This window comes from Dermatophagoides pteronyssinus, unplaced genomic scaffold (genome assembly GCF_027571235.1).
Source record: "Dermatophagoides pteronyssinus isolate colony J.1.1.1.1 unplaced genomic scaffold, Derpt_VIB-CSIC_2022.12 sq0049, whole genome shotgun sequence".
Classification (NCBI taxonomy): domain Eukaryota; kingdom Metazoa; phylum Arthropoda; class Arachnida; order Sarcoptiformes; family Pyroglyphidae; genus Dermatophagoides; species Dermatophagoides pteronyssinus.
Genome location: NW_027461572.1, coordinates 78393 through 101736, shown reverse-complemented (window position 1 = coordinate 101736; position 23344 = coordinate 78393). Strand labels below are relative to the sequence as shown.

Here is a 23344-nt window from a genome sequence, read left to right as displayed (position 1 = left end):
TGGCAAAAAAAAAAAGATTTTTTGAGTATCGGATCGAAACAACATGCATGTACTGAAACAACGTTTATGAACAGGTCACGAAAAAAGATTCTTTTTTTCTCGGAAATCGCGGTGTTGCATTCGAATGTATATCTCAATTTACATGATCTTTCTGCGTTGGTTTTGTTTCAAAAATGGTAAGTTTGACCAGGTTTTCAATCATTTAAAAATTAATTTTTATTCATAGTCTAAAGGCAAAAAAGTAACACAAGAAGAAAAACGAAATCGTTTGTTAGAATTTTTTCATGAAAAAGTAAGACGAATTTTATGTTTCATCGATTTCTATATCGCATGTTTTTTTCCAATAGAAAAATGCTTTCGTTCTGAAAGAGGTAGAAAAAATTGCCTCGAAAGAAAAAGGAATTCCCGCACAAACAATTAAAGATATATTGAATTCATTAGTCGATGATGATCTTGTCGATACGGACAAAATTGGTACATCAACCTATTTTTGGTCATTCCCAGGTAAAACATATCAAAAGGTATAACCCCAATATAACAATGAACAAAAAAAAAGAACTAAATAAATAATGATCGAATTTTTTTACCAAAAAAAATATGATTATGATTTTTGTTGTTTTTTCCGAATAGAAATTAACCGAGTGTAACAAACTGGAACAATTGATCATTGATCTACAGGAACAATCAAAAAAATTGGATGATGAATTGTCGACATTTATTAGCCACACCAATAATAACGATGATGATAATAACCAACAACAACAAGTGAATGAAAATAAACTTCGTGCTGAACTACAAGAAAATATAATGAAATTAGAGCAAGAAAAACAACAATTACAAATGGAATTGGCCAAATTCCAGAATTATGATCCAGCTAGTGTTGAACAATTGGAAAATGAATGCTGCACAGCACGAACAGCTATTGAACGTTGGACGGATAATATATTTCAGTTACGTACTTGGTCAAAAAATCGTTTTCAAATCGATTTATCCGATGTTGATAAAGGATTCGGTATACCGAATAATTTCGATTATTATAATGATGAATGAATGAATTGATTTGAATCAGCTAAAAATAGAATCCATAAATACTTAAATCAAGCCATCAAAATCATAATTTTTTTGAACAAAAAAAAAAGATTTATTGTTCCGTCAATTCATCATATATAGAGATTATATAATAACCGGATCTCTTTTTTCAAGAAAAAAAGTGTCATGTAAATACACTTGTTGTGTGGTCTACATTATCATCATCATAATCATAATAATGTTACAATATCCTGGTCTGGAACAATCATTGCTTCATTTTAGACATCCCATTCAAAAAAATATTTCAAAAGAAAAATTGTTGTTTATCACAATGACCACCAACCATCAGACCGAAAATTACACTTTCACTTTCAAATAGGGTGGGCTGAGTTTTTTTTTGTTGTAAAACATCCACATTCATTCATTGCATCTTTTTTTTACATTTAAAATATATGGGTGTTTTCTGTTTTCCTGTTCACTGGTTAATTTAATCATCAAACATTGTCTGTAGGCGGTGTATTTATTTTTTTTGTTCATTTGTTTCACATGTTGCGTTAATTTATAAATTCATTTTTTCACAAGCAGAGCTATGCATGTCATCATAGTTTGAAGAAAAAAAAATTGAAATTTAAATACCCAAAAATCAACAACAAACAACTACATACCATATAAATTTAAATGTAGACAAGAAAAAATAAAATAATAAATTTACATATCAAATATGTTTGCTTGGTTGTTTTTTTTTCTTTGGTCTGATGGTTGCAACAATCGATATAGACATTTAATTTTGAATTTTGTATTCATATTTAGAGAATAAAACAAGCACAAACACACCTTGTCGATTTCAATCTGGTTTTTTTCGTTGTTGTTGTTTCGTTTGTTTTTAATTAGATGAAAAAAAACAATCGAAACATCATATATCGTATATCATGTTGTATAATGATAACCTGTTGATCATCGTTATTTGATCTTTCAAAACATAGCGACGAAAATTTTGATATGGATCATAAAATTTAGAATGTTTCAGGTGTGTGAGCCGAATGAAATGAACTTAATGAAATATAAACAGAATAAAGAATCCTGTGAATCGATGATTCTTTTTTGTTTTTTTCATCATAATCATCGTCGGTAGAAAGAAAAAAAACTTTTATTTTCCGCTGCGAAATCGAAAAAATAAAATAAATTTCAATTTAATGATTGTCAATTAAAAGTGTCTTCGATCGAATGATGGACAGATACAAAGATGAATGAATGGATGGATGGATGGAAAGAAAATCAATATTAATGATTGAAAAAATCAATCAACCAAATACCAAAATCGATTGGATTGATGTTAGATATGGTTGGTTATATTTTCTTGTAAGTTAAATTCATCGATGCGTTAAAATGATAAAATGATTCAACAAAACAATGAAAACAATCACAAACAAAATGACTGAAAATAGAAATTTAAAAAATAAAAGAATTTTTCAAAAAATTTTTATTTATTTTATAAATTCGTGAGATTCGAATTGTTTTTTTGCTAATTCTCCCGTTTTTCCACTATTTCGACTTTAATCGTATCAAACAGTTTGCGTGTGACTAAAAATAAAACGTCATTATAATGTTAATCCGGTTATTCTGAGCTCATTTTTTTACTGCCTGATGTGGGGATATAAGTGAACATCACGGAAAAGTGTTCCCGAAAAAATAAAAGACATAAACAAAAGGTAAACACAACAAAAAATGACCGTTTTTTTCTACTAATTACTGTTTTTTTTTAAAGTTTATTTTTTTCATTCGAGGAAAATCCTGGACTTGGAGCAACTTGCCAAAAAACAAATGAATGAATGAAGATAATTTTGACCAATTTTTTTGTTTTTCACTCCATCTTAATTATCATCATTATCATCATCATCACTAATGATGTCAATAGCTTTTTCGAGAAAAAAAAATGATCTTTCTTTGTTTACCTGTGTGTATAATCATCAGCCTATGGACGATATTTATCCATTATTTCATAACAAATCGGACTAAACAACCATCACCATCGTAATTGTTTTTACATCTTTCTCAATTCATTGATGATGATGATGCAAATAATTCAACCGGAACTATATATCTCGAATGAAATAAAAACAAACAAAATTGAATATCGAAAAAAAAGACATCTGAGCAAAGAAATAAAGAGAAAACTTTCAATTTTTCAAAATGGATGGAAATAGTTCGAACACACATTTATGTATACAAATGGAAATAGAATCTTTTTCGAATATTCATCGTCATCGAATATCCAGAACTTGAAAAATCATTGTATGGCGTATTTCGTGTATCTAAAGATGATGATGATGATAATCAGAAAAAATAATGGTACCAACAAACTTTGAATCGCATGAATAATCATGGGTGAACGAAATGGTAAATGTCATCATCATCATCATCATCATCATTATCGTTCCACTTGGTTAAAGTTTGATTCGGGTTTCTATCTTGCTCAAAACATTTTTTGTTTATTATTATTGAATGTCATGTCATGTCATGTCACCTGTTGAATGTGTCATCGTTTTTTTTATATTCTCTATTTTATCTCAGTTCTTTCTTTCTCTCGCTATTTCTCCATTATTAATGACTGAATTTTAATGTCCTTGATTATAATGTCAACCAATTTCTCCATCATCATCATCATCATCATCATTGTGATAAGCAAAAATTTCAATGTTAACAATATACATACGTTTGACATCTGTTGCTTTACCTATCTACCCTGGTAGTTTTTCTTTCAAAAAATCACCAACCAAAAAAATGAAAAAGATTTTGTCCATATGTCGCCAAAAAAAACATTCATCCATATCCATATATTTTGACCGAATCGGTAGCCAAAACGCGTGCTGCTGCTGCTGGTTACACGTGCTGCTGCTGTTTTTTTTTCCATTTTAAAATTGTTAATTGTTGTTTTTTCGATAATCTTCCGTTCGTTTTTTTTCTTGATTATGAATAAATTAACTAACTAGCGAATTAAAAAAAATTATGCAGATGCACCCGCACCACCCGGTACACCTGGAATTACACGAACACACACCGGCTGCTATTAGCATCTAAAAAAAACATTTTTGTTTTCTTGGTTTCTCCATCTAATCTGCTCGGGTGATGATGCCAAGTCCTTGCTGTTGTTCCAGATGCTTCAATATTTTTTATAAATAACCAATCCATATTGATCCAAAAAACACACACCTGGCTTTTGTTATGTTTTTTATTTATTTATGATGATGATGATTATTATATGTGACAGCCAGAAACCATTATAGCAACCATAATACGCGTGTATGGATTTTGGATCGATTTTTGTTTCTAAGTTTTTCATGTTGCTGAATGTTGGCAAGGTGATGGTAATCAAATAATAATGAATAGTGGCACGTGCCACCATTTGGCACGTGTATTCAATCGTTTTCTCTGTCTGTCTGTATGTGAGTATGTCGTCAATGTACATCTGCAGTTTTGTTACCAAAAAAAAAAAAAAAAAAATTAGGAAACAAAAGTAAAAGATATCGAATCATATGGACCATATGGTCCATAGATGACGGGTGTTTATGATGATCATCATCATCTTCGATATACCCATCGGCAATTTTTGTTTTCTTTTTTGTTTCGTTTTAACCATTCACAGGTCAAGGTGCAAAATGGATCCATTTGCTATACCGACACAATTGTAGTCTATGTTTTTTAACGTATTTTATTCATTCGAGAAATTTCTAAAACGTTATTTTAACCATAAGCTATAACGGTTTATTATTTGTTTTATTTCCAAAAAAAATCGAAAACGAACGATATTTTTTTATCAAAATAAAAACTTGGAAACTTTTCGTAAAATTTTCGGAAAATTTTTCAAGAATTACCAACAAAAAGAATTAATCATTGATCCATATCAGAATCGAACGGAAATTCGTTTGTCACCTGTTGAATTTTGTTTCTTGAAAAGAAACATTAATTTTTTTCATTTAAAAAGTAAAATTTTCAAATTGTCGGATGGGCGATACCAAGAATTTTGCTTTTAATTTTTTCTGTTTTTTAGTTTTTAAAATTCCAAACGACAACAAACAAACAAACAGAAACAAAACAACAACAACAACGACGACGACGACAATATCAACTCAACCGGATCGGAATTTGTCATCATTTCAGTCATGTCCTCTTGTTTTATCATTTTAAATTTCGCTCGCTCGCTTTGTTAATCATGTTTGATATGTTCCGTTTCCTGTGTTTTTTTTTGGAATTTAAAAAACAAAATTTCAATTTAAAATTACCAAAAAAAATTCATGATGTCATTCTGATCTAACATTAATGACCTTTCCCCTCCACTTTTCTCGAATACTACCATCACCACTCTACAATGTTTGTTCTTTTCTTTCTTTTTCTTCACATTTTTTACGATCTAATTTTCTTTTTTTACCCGAAACGATAATAACAACAACAATTTTTTTTTCGTTGTTGTTGTTGATAATGATAATTATCAAGGATGATGATGGTGCACATTTCCGTACACCATCATCATTGTTTGTTGCCGCTTTTTTATTCTCTCTTTCTCTTCGTCATCATCGACATCGACATCGAAAATGAATATCAGCCATTCCAATCGAGCATCCATGCATAGCATTGGTCTCTTCTGATTGTCCTTTGCTTGCTCAATCTTGGAAAATATTTTTCTACGTTCTTTTCTATTTCCACACACACGTATTATGACCATTCAGTATGGTTTTTCTGTGTGTATAGGTTATATTTCGGATGATGATGATGATCATCATCAGGATGATTATAACCACCACCAGCCAAAGAAATCAACAACAACAACAACAATCGATACGCACTGTTGACCATCATCATCATCATCTTTGTTCGACGACCAATTTTTTGGAAAGAAAAAATCTATGTAATTTTATTTTTTATTACCATTCTGACCAAATGGCCACTTATAAGAAAATTTTCTGACTCTGTTCAAGATTGTTATATCTGTCTTGTTCTTTCTACGTTTATTCTACGTTGTTGTTGTTGTTGTTGTAAAAAAAAAGTACGAGTATATTTCGTTTTCCGTCGTTAAAATCTTTTTTTTAAGGTCAAAGGCCATAGTGTATTGATGTTGTTGTTGTTGTTTGAATGACGGAAAAATATTTCGGCCAGTGTGTGTGTACCATATGGACAATCCTGACATTGGTTTTGCAATGGCTAAAGTTGGCCATTCATTCATTCATTCATTCAGTCGAAAAGTGGTGGACTTTTAAATTTTCTTTACCATGTGCTTAACACTAATAGAGTGGTGGTGGTGGTTAGTTTGATGATTGGTTGGTTTCGTTTCTTCATTCATGATGTTTGGGGTGGGGGAGTTTTGACCACATGGCCACATGGTTTCGAATGTTTTTTCACTGCTGATGATCATGGTTAGTTAGTTGATGAGGGTGGAAGAAAAACGAAAATTCCAATGTCACCAGAAAAAAAGCTTCTTAAAATCAAAAATCATGAGTGTCATCCGTGTTTCATTTCCGTTCGTAATCAAAAAATCAGAAAACAACATTTTGACCTTAGCATTTAACTAGAAATTTTCCAAAAATTTTCTTCATTTAATCTTTTTTAATCGTTGAATTTTTTGTTTTTTTAATTTCTGATTTTAAAGATTTTTTTTGAAAATTTTTCTCTTCAAAAAAAAATTAAAAATTTCATTCAATTCTTTCCGTAGTAATTTTCGTGTGAACCAGTTTTTTTTTCCAATTTTTTTTTGTTGTCAAAATTAAAAAACTTGGAACGCCTTGCATTTGTTGTTGTTGTTGTTGTCGGTTGATTAACAACAACAACAACAACCAGAAAAAAAATGAAGAAAAAATTTTTATGAATGAACGTAGCAGAAACGAAAAAAAAATCCCACGATCCTATTTGGCTTCCGTTCACTATATATGACTACTGACCACTGTTAACTTGCCATATTGACCATTGGTCAATTTTCATTTCACTACAAAATCCTTATGATAAAATTTCCGTAAATACTGTGACCATTTTGGAAAAAAAAGATTTTTCCTTCTTTCTCACTTCATTTACGGTATAGTTTCGATTGATTTCAAAGTTTCAATTTTTTTGCAAACCTTGTTAAAATGTTGTTTGAAAAGCCTACCAAAAAGTTTTCAACAACAACAGAAAATAAAATCTTTGGAACAAAAATAAATGAAAATCCCAAAATCAAAAAAAACAAAATTCACACAGGTGGTACACACAGGTTTCAACCAACAAAAAAACCAACAAAAAAACATTGTTTTATGGATCAGATTTTTTTTTACGTTCGTTTGTTGTTTCGAATTGAATAAAACCTTCGATGTTTTTTTTGTTTCATTCATTTTTTTCCTTCTTTCTTCTTTCTTGTTGGATTTCATCTTAAAGACGTCTCAAAGTCCTTCTCAAGGCCCCCGATACCCAGGAGGAAAGACCAAAGCCAAAGAGAGAAAGAGAGAGAAAGAAAGCCAGGTGATTCGCGTAGACATCAACATCATCAACAACTGAATGGACGAAGGAAAATTTTTATACGATAATAAAACTAGTACAACCGGACGTGTATATCACCGATATTAGTTTATCAATCTGACCTTTGTACTTTTTTTGTTGTTGTTGTTGAGGCTGGATCTTTAATTTTTTTTTTTTTTTGTTATTTTCTTCAGCAAAATTGTGTATAGGTGATACAGGTGACAGATCTTTACAACAACACAGGCTTAACACAACCCAAAACCAACTAACTCTAATCAACCAAACTAAAGAAAAATATATTGAAACGAATAAAGAAACGGAAATTCTATTCAAAACAAAATATTAATTCAAATTCAAATGACGATTCACACACACACACACCGACCACACAAAATAAACAAGAGAAAATTAATCAAAACAAATCTCATATATGACCGGAAAGAAGAAACAAAAATCATTTTTTTCGAATGATAAACATTTTAGCTATTTTAACTCTTTATACCAAACTGTGGTTAACATAGTTATTTAAATTTTCCATTTTTTGTTTGAAATTTTTTTTTCTTTACCTAATTAAATTAAATCAATAATTTCATTACAAACCTGTCATTTTTTTTTCGTTGTTGCTTTCAGGAATTTCACCCTTGAGGTTTTATTTAGACAGGAAAAAAAATGATGTACGCGTGTGATTTACCTTTGAATTTTTTCTGTGTTTCTCTCCCATCAATATTCATTCATTACTTGCCGCTTTATCATTGAAAAATACAACTTTATTTACCTATCTCTCCATAACCAAATGAATCTTCCAAAAGAGTAATCATTATCACTACAACATCGGCAACAACCGAAAAAATATAACCATTTAAAACTGGCTTTGATGATGCTGATCGAAAAAATATACAGGATTCATTCGATAATGAAAGCTTTTCGGATTGTTTCTGTGTTTTGTTTTGTTTGAAACAAGAGAAAACTTTAACGAAAAAAAAATCAATTCCGGTTTTTTTTCTGTTGCTAGTCTCGATTGATTCGAAGTTATACGGTATTTAGTTCATTGAAAACTGGCTTTTTTCCCATTTCTCTTCACAGTCTTCTTTCTCTCTCACTTTAATGATCCATTTTGACCATTTTCAACAATGAAAACATTTACATTATTTTTTCAACCACTTCCATTTGTAAAGCTTCAAATAAAATGACTATAGAAACACGGAGGACCACGGGGATCTATCCTCATCCTCATCATTATATCGGATCAACAAGCAGGAAAAACGAAACATAGCTTCGCGAAAGATTGAGAAATTCATTCATTCATTCATTCTTCATATGTTTTTCCTATGTTGATCCGACACACACACACAATATAATTTTACGCAAGCAATGAACATTGTTGAAAAAAAACACACAGACAGAGAAAAACTTGAAATGTTTTTTTTCGTTAGTTATCAATCTGATTTTGTCCCGCGAACAAGTTAGTACGAAAGTACATCAATTCGGTGTTTATTTATTTTTGATATTTTTTTTCGTCGTGTTTCAGGTGGATTTCCATTAAGATTATTAAACATTGTTTTTCTGTTTTGTTTTTGTTTTTGCCATATAATTACAACAACAACAACAACAACATTAAAACTGTAAATCTTCTTATTTTTGTTGTCCCCGCCAATCAATCATCATTTGAAATGATCATTATTTTATTTGGTTGTTTGTTTGTTGAAATGATTTTTAAAATTTTCCAAAAAAAAATGATGAAATTCTAATCATCATGTTTACTGTGTTGTGAAATTATTCGATTTGCGCATTCTCTATTCGAATTCGAATCTTCGAAAAAAAAATCATTTTCGATTACATCATCATCATTATCTGAATCAACGTCCATATCATCATCATTATTTACCAAGGCAACCAATTTTGAATTTTGAAATGTTTGTGTTGTTTGTGTGTGATTATTTTGATAAAAAGATCTCTGATCTCTTTGAAATTGTTTTGTAAATTTTCAGTGAGAGATGATAATTGTTATTACCGGTTACTATCGGAAACCATGATGAAACATAAACATAAACAAACATCTATAATCGTTATTTGACCAATAAACATCGATAGATTTATCCAAAATTTTTTAATACTGCCAACTAAATACATTGATCATCATATTTCTTTAAAAGTTTATCATCATTCTTTCTCTTCCCAAATAAAAAGTCAAAATTTTGATAACCGATTGGACAATCGATGTCTACAATAAAAATTAAAGGTAATGATTTTGAAAAATGTTTTTCCTATTTCTGTTTTGTTAGCTTTCAATCATGATAATCATCATCGTTATATTAAAAATTTGTTTATGTTCGTAATCCTTGATTATTGTTGTTGTTGTTGTCATTATGATTCGATTATGTCAATTTTGCTGAATAATCATTTTTTTCGCACATTTTGAACAAAATTTTTTCACCAATATTATATCGATAACATTGATATATCTTGTACAAATTCAACCATGGCCATGACTTTATTGACAATCAATCAGATCAATCAATCAATCAATCAATTGATCATGAGGAAATTTTTTTTACAAACAAAAATATTGCCTCGAAGATAAATAATGAAAATAAAAGTTTGACATTTCTATTTTAACATTAATAAGCCATGATTTGTACCAACAGTCAACAACAGTTTTTTTTTGGATTTCCTCCGGACATTCAATGTGTTTATGTTGTGTTTTGATATCGATTTTCTATGCCAAATTTCTGAAGCAGAAAACATAAACACAAAATGAATTTCTTTATTGGCCAAAAACAAAAATCTGGCAAATATTAATGTTCATGTTGTTGACAGATTCTACTTCTTATGTTATTTAGATTGTTGTTATGAATAAAAGAGAGATTCTTGTCGACAAAAATATTTACCATCATCAATGGTGGTCGGTTTTAGAAATTGTTTTGAATCTTTTAACAATTCTCTCTGTTTGTGTAAAGGCAACAGATGGATTTTTTTTTGCAAACAACAAACAGCAGCGATACACAAATATAAACACAAAGTTGAGATGTTGAGAAAAGCAAAAAAAAAAAAATAAAAAATATCGTAAATCTTATTTGATTCACGTTCCATCATAGTCATCGTTTTTTTTTGTTTGTTTTCTCAAACGAATTACATAATCAACCAAAAGCAAAGATTTTTTTAAATCTTATTGATGATGAGCAAAAATAGACACACGCAAATATCATGGCCACCACCATCACCACCATATCTAAATCCATTGGATTTTCATAAAACAGTTAGGCCTGTTTGGTTGGTTCATGACATTAAAAACTTTTATAAATCTTAGCTCGAATTTCGTTTCGTTTCGTTTCATTTTTTTTCTGGTTTTCATTTAATTTTTTTTTTTTTGGCTAAATTTAACCAACCAATCGCAACCAACAAACAAACACTCTTTCATATAGAATTTTTTGCGATTTTTTATTAAATAATAATTGAAAAAAGAGCGGAAAAAAATGTATACACAAAAACCAAAAATTATAAGCCACAGCCCGTTAAAGTTTTTCAAAGTTTCTTTCTAAATTTGAAAAAGTGCCCACACCCATGACATCATCATCATCATTTAAATGATCAGTTTCTCGAACAAAAAAAAAAAATACTTATCATTCCATCAGCCAGAAAATCAAAAAATCAAATAACCGCGCAGTGATACACCACACACCTTTGATTTGTTCATCTGATTGTACATACATACATACATACTCGATTGATATATAATTTTTTGGCCATTCCAATCGTTAAAATGTTTTTAAAGAAAAAACAATGGCCAAATATCTTTTATTGATGATCGATTGACGATAGATCTTTTTTTTTTTATTCATTCATTATAAAGATAAAGATTAGATGTGAATGATATTGCCTATCTATTTTACCTTAAACAAAAAATAACTATTTATTATCATTGATTGATTAATTAATTAAGATTAAAAACATTCCTTGTTTTTTTAAAATGAAATGCAATGAAAAAACAAAACAAAAATAAAAATAATAATAAGATAATCTTAATCTTTAAAAGCTTTGAATGTTTAAATCGATTACTATTGTGTTATCAGATGTATTATTTCTTTCTGTATTTATTTTAATGAGAAATGCAGCCAATGACCTAATGATGAATCCATTTTTTTGTTTCTTTTGCCAAAAATTTTTTCTTCCCGTTTTTATTTGATCGGTTGGTTTTTCAAGAAAATTATACTCGATTTAATTTGATTTGATTGTTGATTGTTGATGGTCATCATTATCGTCATCCATAATTAATTAATTCATTGTTTTGTTTGTCTTTCCAGTTTTGACCGAACAAACAAACAAACAAACTAAAAATCAATATTCATGATGAAAAAATATGAATCTTTAATTTTTTGTAATTATCATTTTTTTTGGAATTTTCGATCATCTAAGCATCAATTTTCTTCCATCAAATTCAATGATAAAAGTCTAGACCAGTGATTCTCAACCAGTGTGCCGCGGCACTTTGGTGTGCCGCGAAATTCTGAAAATGCAACTGTTATATATTCAAAAATTCTAAAATTGTGCCGCGACAACAAAAAGGTTGAGAATCACTGGTCTAGACTATTTTTTTTTATTCAATATCAATTTTCATTCATTGAATGTGACAAATTTTCATTCTGGCTTCTTCTTAAAAATTTCTTCTTGCCCTTCTGATTCTTTTTTCATTCGATAAAATAAAACTTACTACGAACATTAAACAAAAAATCTAATCGTTATCATATGGTACATTTGTAAAAAAAAAGAAATTTTAAAGTGTCGGCCTTTTTTCGCCTTGAAAACACACACACGCCAATAGTGTTCTTATAAACCGTAAAGATTTTTTTAAAGAAGGAAAATTCTCGCTGCACTTTCTTTAAATCATTATTATCAATTCAAGTAATCAACAAAAAAAAGTACAGCAACAAAAAAATGACGATGATGATGATAATCGTCATTCATAAATGTCACATCATTTTTATTGGCAATATACAAATCTTTCTTCGGTTCCTTTTTCTTTATTATCATGATCATGATCATCATCAAATGAATGAAATATGTCAATGTGTGTTACTGACTTTATTAATGTCAATGTTTTTTTTTATTTTAGGTTTCCATTATGGACATTTCCAATCTCTCTCTCTCTCTCTCTCTTTTTTTCGATAATTTTTTCCTTGGAAAAAAAAGTTCGAGAGATTAACACCGAAGATGTGCTACTTGAATGAATGAATGAATGAATTTTTGCTTTATTTTTGTTGTTGAAAGTTTTTTTTAATGGGAAAAAAATGTTAAGATTTTTTTTTCTATTCATCGTAATGAATGAATGAAATTTAAAGATATTATTTTGCTTTCTTATAGCCTCAGTATCATCATTTAATAAGTAAATTCGGTATAGGTCAAGCCCATTTATTTATTTATTTATTTCTATTTTTCTTAAGGGTCAAAAATTGTCAAATTATTTGGAAAAAAATGTCATTCGATTATATTTTGAGTATTTCTTTATGAAAATTTTCATTTAATTCAGCCAATCAACATTGATGCTATCATTTGCTAATAGTCATAAAGATGATGTAAAACGTTTATTTTTTTCTTTTCCATTCATTTTTTAATTGTATTTTTTTTCTTTTCTTCTTGATTTCGCATTTTATAAACATTTTTATTACGTGCACACACACATTTTGTATTTGTGTGGGTGGATGTGGGTGGAGATTTCAAGTTTATAGACTATATTGGTAATGAAAATTTTCATTAACTTTTTCCTAATTAATTATCAAACACGAACACAACATAGAGCAATAATTTGAACCGAAAAAATGAAAAGAAAATCCAATAGAATTTAACCTTGATGGCTTGATCTTTATTCATTCATTCAATCATTTATCACTTTTTATATCTTGTGTAATATGGACAAAAGGTCAACAACAACAACAACAAAGATAAATCAATTCAATTCAGAATCTCAACGACCTTTTCTTCTTCTTTTATTTTTCTCTCATTCGTTTTTCACTCGACAACATCCTTTTTTTCATAAAAAAAGAACATCATCATCATAATGATGAGGAGGTATATTATTCATCCATATTATAAATCCTAGTTCATCATAATTTTCAACAACAACAACAACGATAATCGAGAAATTTTTTTTCTTCCATAAATTTATTCCAGGTTTTTGGCCACCACCACCATCACTTGATGGTGATGATCATTGACATGACAGCAGGATACATACCCTTAACACAGAAAACACAAACATCCAAACCTACCATTCTACAGAAAGAAAATAACAAAAAAAAATTATACTTGAATTTTTTTTTCTTTATGAACATCGTTTTTTGTGGTTACCATTTAAAGTGTGTGTGTGTGTGTGTGTGGGATATGCCATTGATGGCCATAAATAATAACTATAACCAACCAACCAACCAATGTTGATGATGATGATGATGCAGAAAAATTTATCAAGAGCATCATCATCATCATCACATAGGTCACAGGGTTAGGTCATCATGATGATGAGAATAATCATTTTGGAGAAGAAAAAAAAATTTGAAACAATGGTTTATATTGAATAATCTTGAATAATCATCAGGTGTTTTATTTTTTTTTTTGGTTGGATATTTAAGATGATTTTTGATTGATAGGTTTATTTTATTTTATTTTTTTTTTGACTGGTGGTTTGATGTTCATATGGAGGGTATAAGATTTATTGGTTTTACATTTTATTTTTGGTTGTTTTTTTCCTGGTTTTCATGGAACAATTCATTTTTGGTGTTTTATTTTTGTCTCATTTGCAAGAAAGGGTTGAAATTGTTTTCATTCTTGCGTTTAATATGACTGGGAATTTTTCTCAGATTTTTTTTCTTCTTCTTTTCTTCTGAATACTTTGATTCGAGGTTAATTGTTGTTGTTTGAAATTCAAGTAAAGAAAAAAATTCTTTATCATTTTGTAAAAAATAATTCTCTATTTTCAAAAAAGCAATAACAATTGATGCGCAACGATAAATGGATGCTATTTTTTCCCATTTTTTTTGTTATTGTTGCTCTGATTCATTTTGAATTGTTCGAATTTTCTTTTTTTTTCACTTCGTTACATTTAACAAGTTCGGTGGTCGTTATTTTGATTTCTTTTCATTCGCATTATATTTATTTGAAAGTTCAAAAAACCGGTCGCTTTTGATGACGATCATGATGATGATGGTGGTGGTAGTAGTATTGAGATGTTGAAAAAGTCATATTTCATTCAAAACAATAAACATCCTGGTGGTACAGGTTCTCTCTCTCTGTCTCAGGTAACTCACCTGTATGTGCGTGTATGAATGTGAATGAATGAATCCAACAGTATTGTGTGTATGTGTGTATGTATAATCAAATTGAAACTTCTTTTCTTTTTTTGTTGTTCAATCTCGATTTTATTCGATAGAATAGATCAGCTTGAATAATAGAAATAATGATCAACAACAACAACAACAAGTTTTATCCACAAAACGTAATAAAGTTGAACTAAACAAAACAAAAATCCATAAAAAATTCGGCAATAAGAATAAAGCCGAATAACAACAACAACAACAACAACAAAAAACAAGTCTTCATCATCAAGTTATTATCATCTGAATCATTGAATTTTGAATGAATTCATATATATGAATTTTTTCGGATGACTTTTACAAGTGGTGATGATGGTAGTAGTTGTGATTAAACAAACCCTGAATTCAGGTAATGTGTGCGTGTGTCGATGGTTGGTAGAATGAACATCGAAAAAGAGAGCGAAGGAGAGAGAGAGAGATAAACATTTTTTTCCATATCTAAATCGACATTGAACCCTCATTCATTCATTGAATGAATGAATGTTTTCGATGATGATGAAGATGATAAATAATAGCAAGAAGAAAAAACTGTAGGCGGATGTGCAAAATGGATTTTTGTTGTTGTTGATTGTTGATTTCTACATAAAATGAAAAAAAAATCAAATGATGTTTTTTGTGTACAGTGCAAAAGAATTGCAATGCTTTTTTTTGCCATTACTGATTGTATTTATACGAAATAGAAGAAAAATTTTTTTTGATGCTTTCAATTTATATTTTGTAATTTAAAGGTGCGGCTAACAAAAAAAAAATTCTTCAATGTTTATGATGATGATGATGATGGAATCGGTCAATTATTGACTGAAATTTTTTTTTCTTTTTCTCCCCATAATGTTCATACATGTTTTTATTTGTTTGTTGTTGTTGTTGTTGTCTCTTGAAGTTTAGGTCTAGGTTTTTAGCTAGCAAATAAATAGAAATTATCATTTTGGTAGATAGTTTGGCAGATAGATTGGGTAATAATCATAAAACTTTTTTGTTTTGTTTTGTTTTGTATGAAAGTCAATTTTGAGATGTGTAAAAAAATAACATAAACGATAATGTCATACATGTGCATTGAATGAATTTTTGTAATTTTTAATTCTGGATTTCATTCCGGATGAATAATCTCGGGCGTCACCTTTATAGTGTTATTCTTTCGTTATTCTTTTGCCTTTTGATTCATTTAATTTAATTTCTGGAATATTTTTTTGGGTACAAAGCCAGCCAGCCGCACCTTTAGTGATGAAATAACCAAAAAAATATTTCACAATATGATAAAATAATCCCCAATGCAATTTCCAGTGATGATAATGACGCCCTTTATCAGGAAATCATCATGCAATGCGAAATCAAAATTCATCGATTTCAGATTTCATTCACAGAAAATAAAAACAACCCGAAAAATATCTGAATGAATTGAAAAGAATCTTTTTTTTTGAAAACAAAGAAAACGGGTCACACACACCTGTCATAAGTGTCAATAAAATGAATTGAATCAACCATCATCATTGGGTAGTCATTAAACTTCTTTTTTTTTTGAAAATAACGGCTTGTTTTTTTTCGGTAATAAAAAAAAACAAAATTTTCTTAAATAAAAAATTTTCAAAAAAATAAAAATAGCATTTCTCATCGCAAACACACACACACGGGACAGGATGATGACCAATCCTATTTCTGTTCTGTTTTGTTTGATAGTTTTTTTTCAAAAAAAATAAATTCCGAAATGGTTTTTGATGATGGAAAATTCAATAATGATGAACAATGGGCGCTCTCTGAAAATGGTTGTCGATTTTGATGTTGATGATGGTAAATCATTAATTTTTTTTCTACCGATAAGGCTATGACAACAACAACAACAACATCAAATCGAACCGAAAATAACCTCCGATAAAACAATTTCATTTGAAAATTGGATTACAATTTTTTTGGATTCGAATCACACTTGTACAGGTGTTTTTTTTGTTGTTGTTATATATCTAAATTCATAACTTATTCATCATGTAATCATGAATCATCTCACTTTTATCTTGTCATTTTTTCCCTAGAAAAAAAACTAATGATGATGATCATCATCATCGTTATTATCATTAAAATCATTGATAAATGGATTTTCATACAAAAATCATATACAAATATATAATTCTGATCATTACATTATTTTCTATCCCCATTTTTTCATTCGAAACTTTCCACAATAATGATGAAGATGATGATCATCATATAACAACAATATCAATGATTATGGCGATGATTACATAATAGTGCTGATGATGACGATGATGACGATAATGGTGATGAGTGAATGTAAATCCTATTCTGGTCTTTTAATATTTTCTGTTGTTATTTTTTTTTGGGGTTCTTAAATTACATTTGTTCGTGTGTGTTATTGTTTACCCAATGAAAAAAAATGAAACAAACATTGTCATTTTATGATTACGCCATTGTTGTTGTTGTTATTTTGGCACACTTCAATTCAATTCAATATTAAAAATAATGTTTGTTTATGTCAATTCTTTTTTTTCATTTCATTTCATTTCATCATGTCAAGGTGTCATGATGAGATAGGTGATAGTGATAGGATGGTAGTCGTAGTGATATGAAATACAAAATCTTGTTGATTGGATAAAAAAAAAGAAATTATCTTTTTTTGAGTGTTGTCAGTCATTCATTGATGATGATGATGAAAATTACCCGGGTACGAATTTAGTTACAATCATGTAACCATTATTTGTTTGTTTGTTTAATTTAATTTTGTTTACTTGCGCTAGATTTTCTATATGTTTGATGATGATTCATTTAATGAATTTTTGTTTCTCCTGTTTTTTATCATTGAAATGGTAAGCATAAGCCGATATTCGTTATTATGAATTATGTTATCGGACCGAGAAGAGAAGAGATGAGAAAAATTTGTTGATTTTATCAAATTTTATCAGAAAAATTTTACTTTACTTTTATGTGGATGCCGACAAATACGACACGCATAACGTGTATTTTTTCAAATTTTATTTTGTATGTCGTTGATTTCAGCGAATGAATGATAAAGACCAGGAACTTTACCTTGTCATTGTAAATTCAATTGATTGTTATCTTCAAGGTTATATTCGATGATGTTTTTGATGATAGTTTCGTGATTATCATCGATTTCTTTTTTGAATTGTTTTTTTTTCTTTTTGATCGATTGATTTTCTAATGTTTTTCTTTTCTTTTTTTTCATTTTCATTTTTTTTTCTCTAGATTTTTCATTTTGATTTCAATATAATCAAATAATAAAAACAACAATAAAAAATGAAGTCATCATCATCATCAACAATGTTGGCAATAAAATTATTGATGATCATTGTTTTGATCATCGAAATAGTTGAATCACAATTGATGACATGTCCACAGGTTTGTTCTTGTATATGGCGTAATGGAAAACAAACAACTATATGTGAAAATCAAAATCTAATATCGATACCGAATCAAATATCACAATCAACACAGGTTTTAGATTTGAATCAAAATAATTTTCAAATATTACCATCAAAAGCATTTCAAGAACGTGGCCTTATTAATCTACAAAAATTATTTATACCAAAATGTAAACTTGGTGCCATTGCTGATGATGCATTCTATCAGTTAACTAATCTGGTTGAATTAGATCTTTCGGATAATCTTCTTACACATGTACCAGTGAAAGCATTAGCTAATGCAACAAATCTTCGTCGTCTTTTATTGAATAATAATCATATTGCAACAATCACTGCCGAATCATTTGCCGCATTAAGCAGTCTAAAATTTCTTAATCTTTCGGGCTGTAAAACACATACAATTGAAGCAAGAGCTTTTTATGGTCTTCGTGATCTTGAATATCTTTATCTGCATGATAATCAATTAACAACATTGCCATATGCTGTGGTAGCTGATTTACCTGCATTATATAGTTTTGAATTATATCGTAATCCATGGCAATGTAATTGTGAAATGCGTCCAACACGTGAATGGATGATCAGAAATAATGTTGGTCAATCAATACCGGCTACATGTGATCTACCTATACGACTTTCCGGTCTTATGTGGAATTCATTGGATCTGGATGATTTTGCTTGTCAACCGGATATTATTACGACAACGGTAGAAGTGGCCAAAGTTGTCGGTAGTAATGCTACTCTTTCATGTACGGTTAAAGGTATTCCGGAACCAAAAGTTTTTTGGTATATGGATCATGGTTATTATAATATATCATCACAACGATCACATAAATATCATCTAGCTGAAGAACGAACTGAAGGTACTGTTAATTCATTGCTGACAATCATTGGTCTCGATATGAATGATGATGGTACATCTTTTATTTGTTCGGCTGAAAATCGTGCCGGTATAAAAAGTAAAAATTTTACTGTATATGTTGTACCATCCAGTGCTTTTGGTGTACCATCCAATTGGTCTAAAGTTGAATTAGCTGGCGGTGTTCTTGGCCTATTAATCACATTGGTGCTTGCTTTTGTTGTCATCACATTGATTTTGATTCGATCAAAACGATTTCACTTTTATGGTAGTTCCAGCAAATCAATCAATACTGGTTCCGGTAATACCGGTGGTACTGATTCATTGGAGAAGAAAAAATCATTAAATAAAATGTTTGGACAAAATGGTACAGCCATTTATCCAACATCTAATGGAACAATATCCGGTACATATAATGGAATGCAACAACATGCACTTTCAATGCTTGGTCTGGATGGAATTGATAAAAAGCCGGAAATTTTTCTCAAACCCGATCTATTAGTGCCTGGTAATATGGATAATACAAAATCGAATACACAAATGATCATGTCCGCACAAACAACGAACGGTTATGAATTGAATCATTTTGGCCTTAACAACAATAATAATAATAATAATAGCCATCCAGGTAAACGATATGACATATTAGGAAATATTTTTCAGAAAAAAACTAATTTCAAATTTTTTTTCCTCATTATTGTAGGTCATCATTTGACATTTACCAATGATGTACTTAATGGTAGTTCACATCAGGATACATTGTTCGTTACACAGGATCCAGGATATCTACAAAATGATCATCAACAACAAATGTCTGGCTTATATCGTGCTGTTATGGTAAATCCAACGACAGTCATCACCAATGGCAGCGGTGGATCATCGGCAACGATGACTTTATCATCATCGACAACAACAACCACTGCACCACATACTAATTCCAGTACAATGACATATAATACCTCAACACCACCGATAAATGGAGCCATTTTTAATGGAAATAACGCATCACCTCCATCATCAACAGCATTCATGTTATCATCAGCACCAAATTTACTTTATACCAATCAATATCTTAGTCAATATGATTTGAATAATCAGCAACAACAACAACAACATCATCATCGTTTAGCAACACCACCAAATCATCAATTCTTTTCACAGCATCATCAGCAACAACCACAACAACAGCAATTTATATCGAATACAAATAGACAAATTTCAACAAATCCATCACCATCACCATTATTAATTTCATATGGAAATCCAGCATTCATAACCGATTCGGCAGCATCGATCAATGGTTTTATTTGTATGGATGCAAATAATGATCATTGCAATACAACAACAATGATGTATAATGATATTAGTGGTGATGATGATGAAGTTTTTCGTACCACTATAAATCCATCAATGATATTAGAACCATTGCCAATGTTTCCACAGTTACCCAGACAATCAACATTATTAACTAGTACAAGTAGACCGAATCTATTAACGATGGAAGAATCATTATATGGAATAAGACAACGAACGATACCAACACCGGTTAATCCTATACAGCCATCATTTGTAACTATGGCACCGATGCAAATGGCACCCCCAGCACCAAATCATCATCAACAACAGCAACATCAATCAATTTATGGCGTAACAACAGTCGGTAAATCAAGATGGCAAACAATGACACCGAATTATCCATTTCGCCAACAACAACCACAAATGACAGCTACAACATCATTATCGAATATTCGTTGTAGTCCTGATGAAGGTTATGGTGAAGAATCAAGTAGTGGTGGTGGCGGTGGTGGTAATGTTAGTGGCAATGGTGGTCAACATTCTTCGGCCGTTGTTGGACAACTACAAGGAACTGAAGTTTGAATTTTGTTCAACTATAAATTCTTCAATCAAATCATAGTCATAAATTGCTGGTCAAACAAAACGAAACAAAAAATTGTATATACAAAACGATAATGTACCATTTACCATATCTAAAACTATTTTTTCTTTTTTTTATCGGTGCAAAGTACAAGTTCATTACCAAACATACACACATATGAAACCATTTCAAATGAAAAACAAATGTACCAATCAATCGATCATATTGATTAGGTTAACTTTGTTTTTGTTATTGTTGTTGTTGTTGTTTGTAAATACATTTCAAAACAAAAAAAACACATAATCATCAAGTTGTATCGATTTCAAAATATTGATTATTTTCTTAAATATATTTTTTGGTTTCCAATTTTCTTTCGTTTTCTTGTAATATATCCAAACATATTTATTATTGCCTGATCGATTCTTTCAATGAAAATAAAATAGAATGAATTAAACAAAGCGAAAAAAACGATTTGCCTGTCCCAAATATCATTTTATTTTTAAAAAATAATCATTTGACATTCAACTATTTTGATTGGTGCGAAAACAACATTCATTCATTTTCTTCAAAATTGATCATGTTTCATTTCGAATCAATGGGTCCATCATTGATGGTTATCTATCTATTCTATAGGTAGGAATTTTGTGCATCTTTTTTTTCCCGGTTTGGTTATGGTTTGGTTTTTAGTTTTCACCGAAACAAAAAGTTTCATTGAAAAACAACATTGATTGATTTGAACATACGCGATTTGTTTACTGGAGAAACAACAGAAAAAACCCCTAATTGAATGGAAAAATTATTTAACGGAAATTTTTTTTAAAAAATAAAATTGGCATACGTGATCGATGATAATGACCCTATCGCTGATTGATTGATCGATTTCATTCGATCAAAAATGCTTACTTGCATAGATTCTTAAAAATGATTAGCAAAAAATTATGTTTATGTGTTTTTTTTTGAATGTTATAACTCTACTTTCTCTTTTTTTCTAATATATTAATCTTATTACCGATAATAAGCGAGTATAATAAAAAAGCAATCAAATCAAACAAGGCCATTGATCTCATCATCATCCTCATAAAATTGATTTGATGATGATGATTTTTGTACCCAAGTCCAACCAAAGACTAAAAAAAATAAAAAACTGTAAATGACCATCACTGTCCTTGACTTAGATTTTTCTTCTCATTCTCATTTTCGTATTTCCTGATAAGATTATTATTATTAGAAAAAAAAAGAAAATTTGTTTTCCTGCTTTAATCTCAAGTTTTTATATTTTCATTTTCATTATCTCATTCACTTATTTTTCCATCGATCCATATCTTTTCATATCAAATAGCTCAACAGGATTATATTTTGGCAATTTGACAAATTATGTATCAAGATTTTTAAGAAAATCTTCATTACCATCATCAACAAAAACAAAAACAACAACAAATTCAAAACAAAATCATCGTTATTTATCATTATTTCAAATGATCGTATTAATTGTTCATTTAATTATGATGACAAAATCATTTCAAAATTTTTTATTTGCATTAAATGATGATCAAATAATATTATCGGGTAGTTTTAAACCGATAACATATTTTATATTTCGTTTTTTTATTATTATATTTCAATTGAATAAATTTTATTTCTATTTAATTTGTTTATTATTTGGACAACAATTATTTAGAATATTATGTCATCCATTATATAGAAAATTAGATCAATCAAAACAAATTGCAAAATTATTAATAATCGGTATTATTGTTTACAATATTATGTTATATATAATTTTCTACCTGTTTATCATACCAGTTGAATTAAAAACCAAAGAAAATATTAATGATTTTATACAGGTATCATTGGGTTTTCTTGAAAAAAATAATCATGAACCAATGATTATAATGATAACAATTTATATTATCATTTTGACTAAACATTATTTTAATCATATGATTGATTGGATAAAAACCAGTAAGTTTCGGTTTCGATTTTTTAATCTCTTTTTTTTTGTTTTATATTAAAAAAAATATTAACCTTGAAATACATTTATAATGATTTTGAGAGGAAAAAAATAAGAAAAAAAAAGAAAGCTAAGCGATTGTCTGATTGATTGATTAAGTAGTTATTGAGTCAATAACCTTAATTAAAAAATTTTTTTGTTAAAAAAGGTAAATTTAACATTGTTTTTGTTTTCTTTAATTATTTATTATATAGCTGAAAATATAACCGCTGAAAATATTATCCAGATCAAACCATTAATCTATCGATTGATTAAAAATTTAGATCAATTTTATCGTTTATCATCATTATGGATATGGTTGAAACAAATTTTCAATATTATATCAATAATATTTACATTTGTTTA

At 29.2% G+C, this 23344-nt stretch overlaps 2 protein-coding genes across 2 annotated transcripts; both read left to right on the top strand.

The window, feature by feature from the left end:
- The first annotated feature begins 39 nt into the window (after positions 1-39).
- Positions 40-1749, top strand: LOC113789349 (meiotic nuclear division protein 1 homolog). The gene is made up of 4 exons (XM_027338870.2): positions 40-176; positions 227-292; positions 348-521; positions 631-1749. The coding sequence occupies exons 1-4, from the start codon at positions 174-176 to the stop codon at positions 1048-1050; spliced, it is 663 nt and encodes a 220-aa protein (XP_027194671.1). The 5' UTR covers positions 40-173; the 3' UTR covers positions 1051-1749.
- Positions 1750-9371: 7622 nt separating this feature from the next.
- On the top strand, positions 9372-21354 carry LOC113789346 (uncharacterized). Its single transcript, XM_027338866.2, has 3 exons — positions 9372-9745; positions 18081-19740; positions 19816-21354. The coding sequence occupies exons 2-3, from the start codon at positions 18132-18134 to the stop codon at positions 20988-20990; spliced, it is 2784 nt and encodes a 927-aa protein (XP_027194667.2). The 5' UTR covers positions 9372-9745; positions 18081-18131; the 3' UTR covers positions 20991-21354.
- Positions 21355-23344: the final 1990 nt, after the last annotated feature.

Bases quoted from the DNA above. Each gene is read 5' to 3' on its own strand.
- LOC113789349 (XM_027338870.2), top strand. The intron at 293-347 runs GTAAGACGAATT...TTTTTCCAATAG, and splicing joins TAGAATTTTTTCATGAAAAA to AAAAATGCTTTCGTTCTGAA. The intron at 522-630 runs GTATAACCCCAA...TTTTCCGAATAG, and splicing joins CAGGTAAAACATATCAAAAG to AAATTAACCGAGTGTAACAA.
- LOC113789346 (XM_027338866.2), top strand. From the start codon at position 18,132: ATGAAGTCATCATCATCATCAACAATGTTGGCAATAAAATTATTGATG. The intron at 19,741-19,815 runs GTAAACGATATG...TCATTATTGTAG, and splicing joins TAATAATAATAGCCATCCAG to GTCATCATTTGACATTTACC.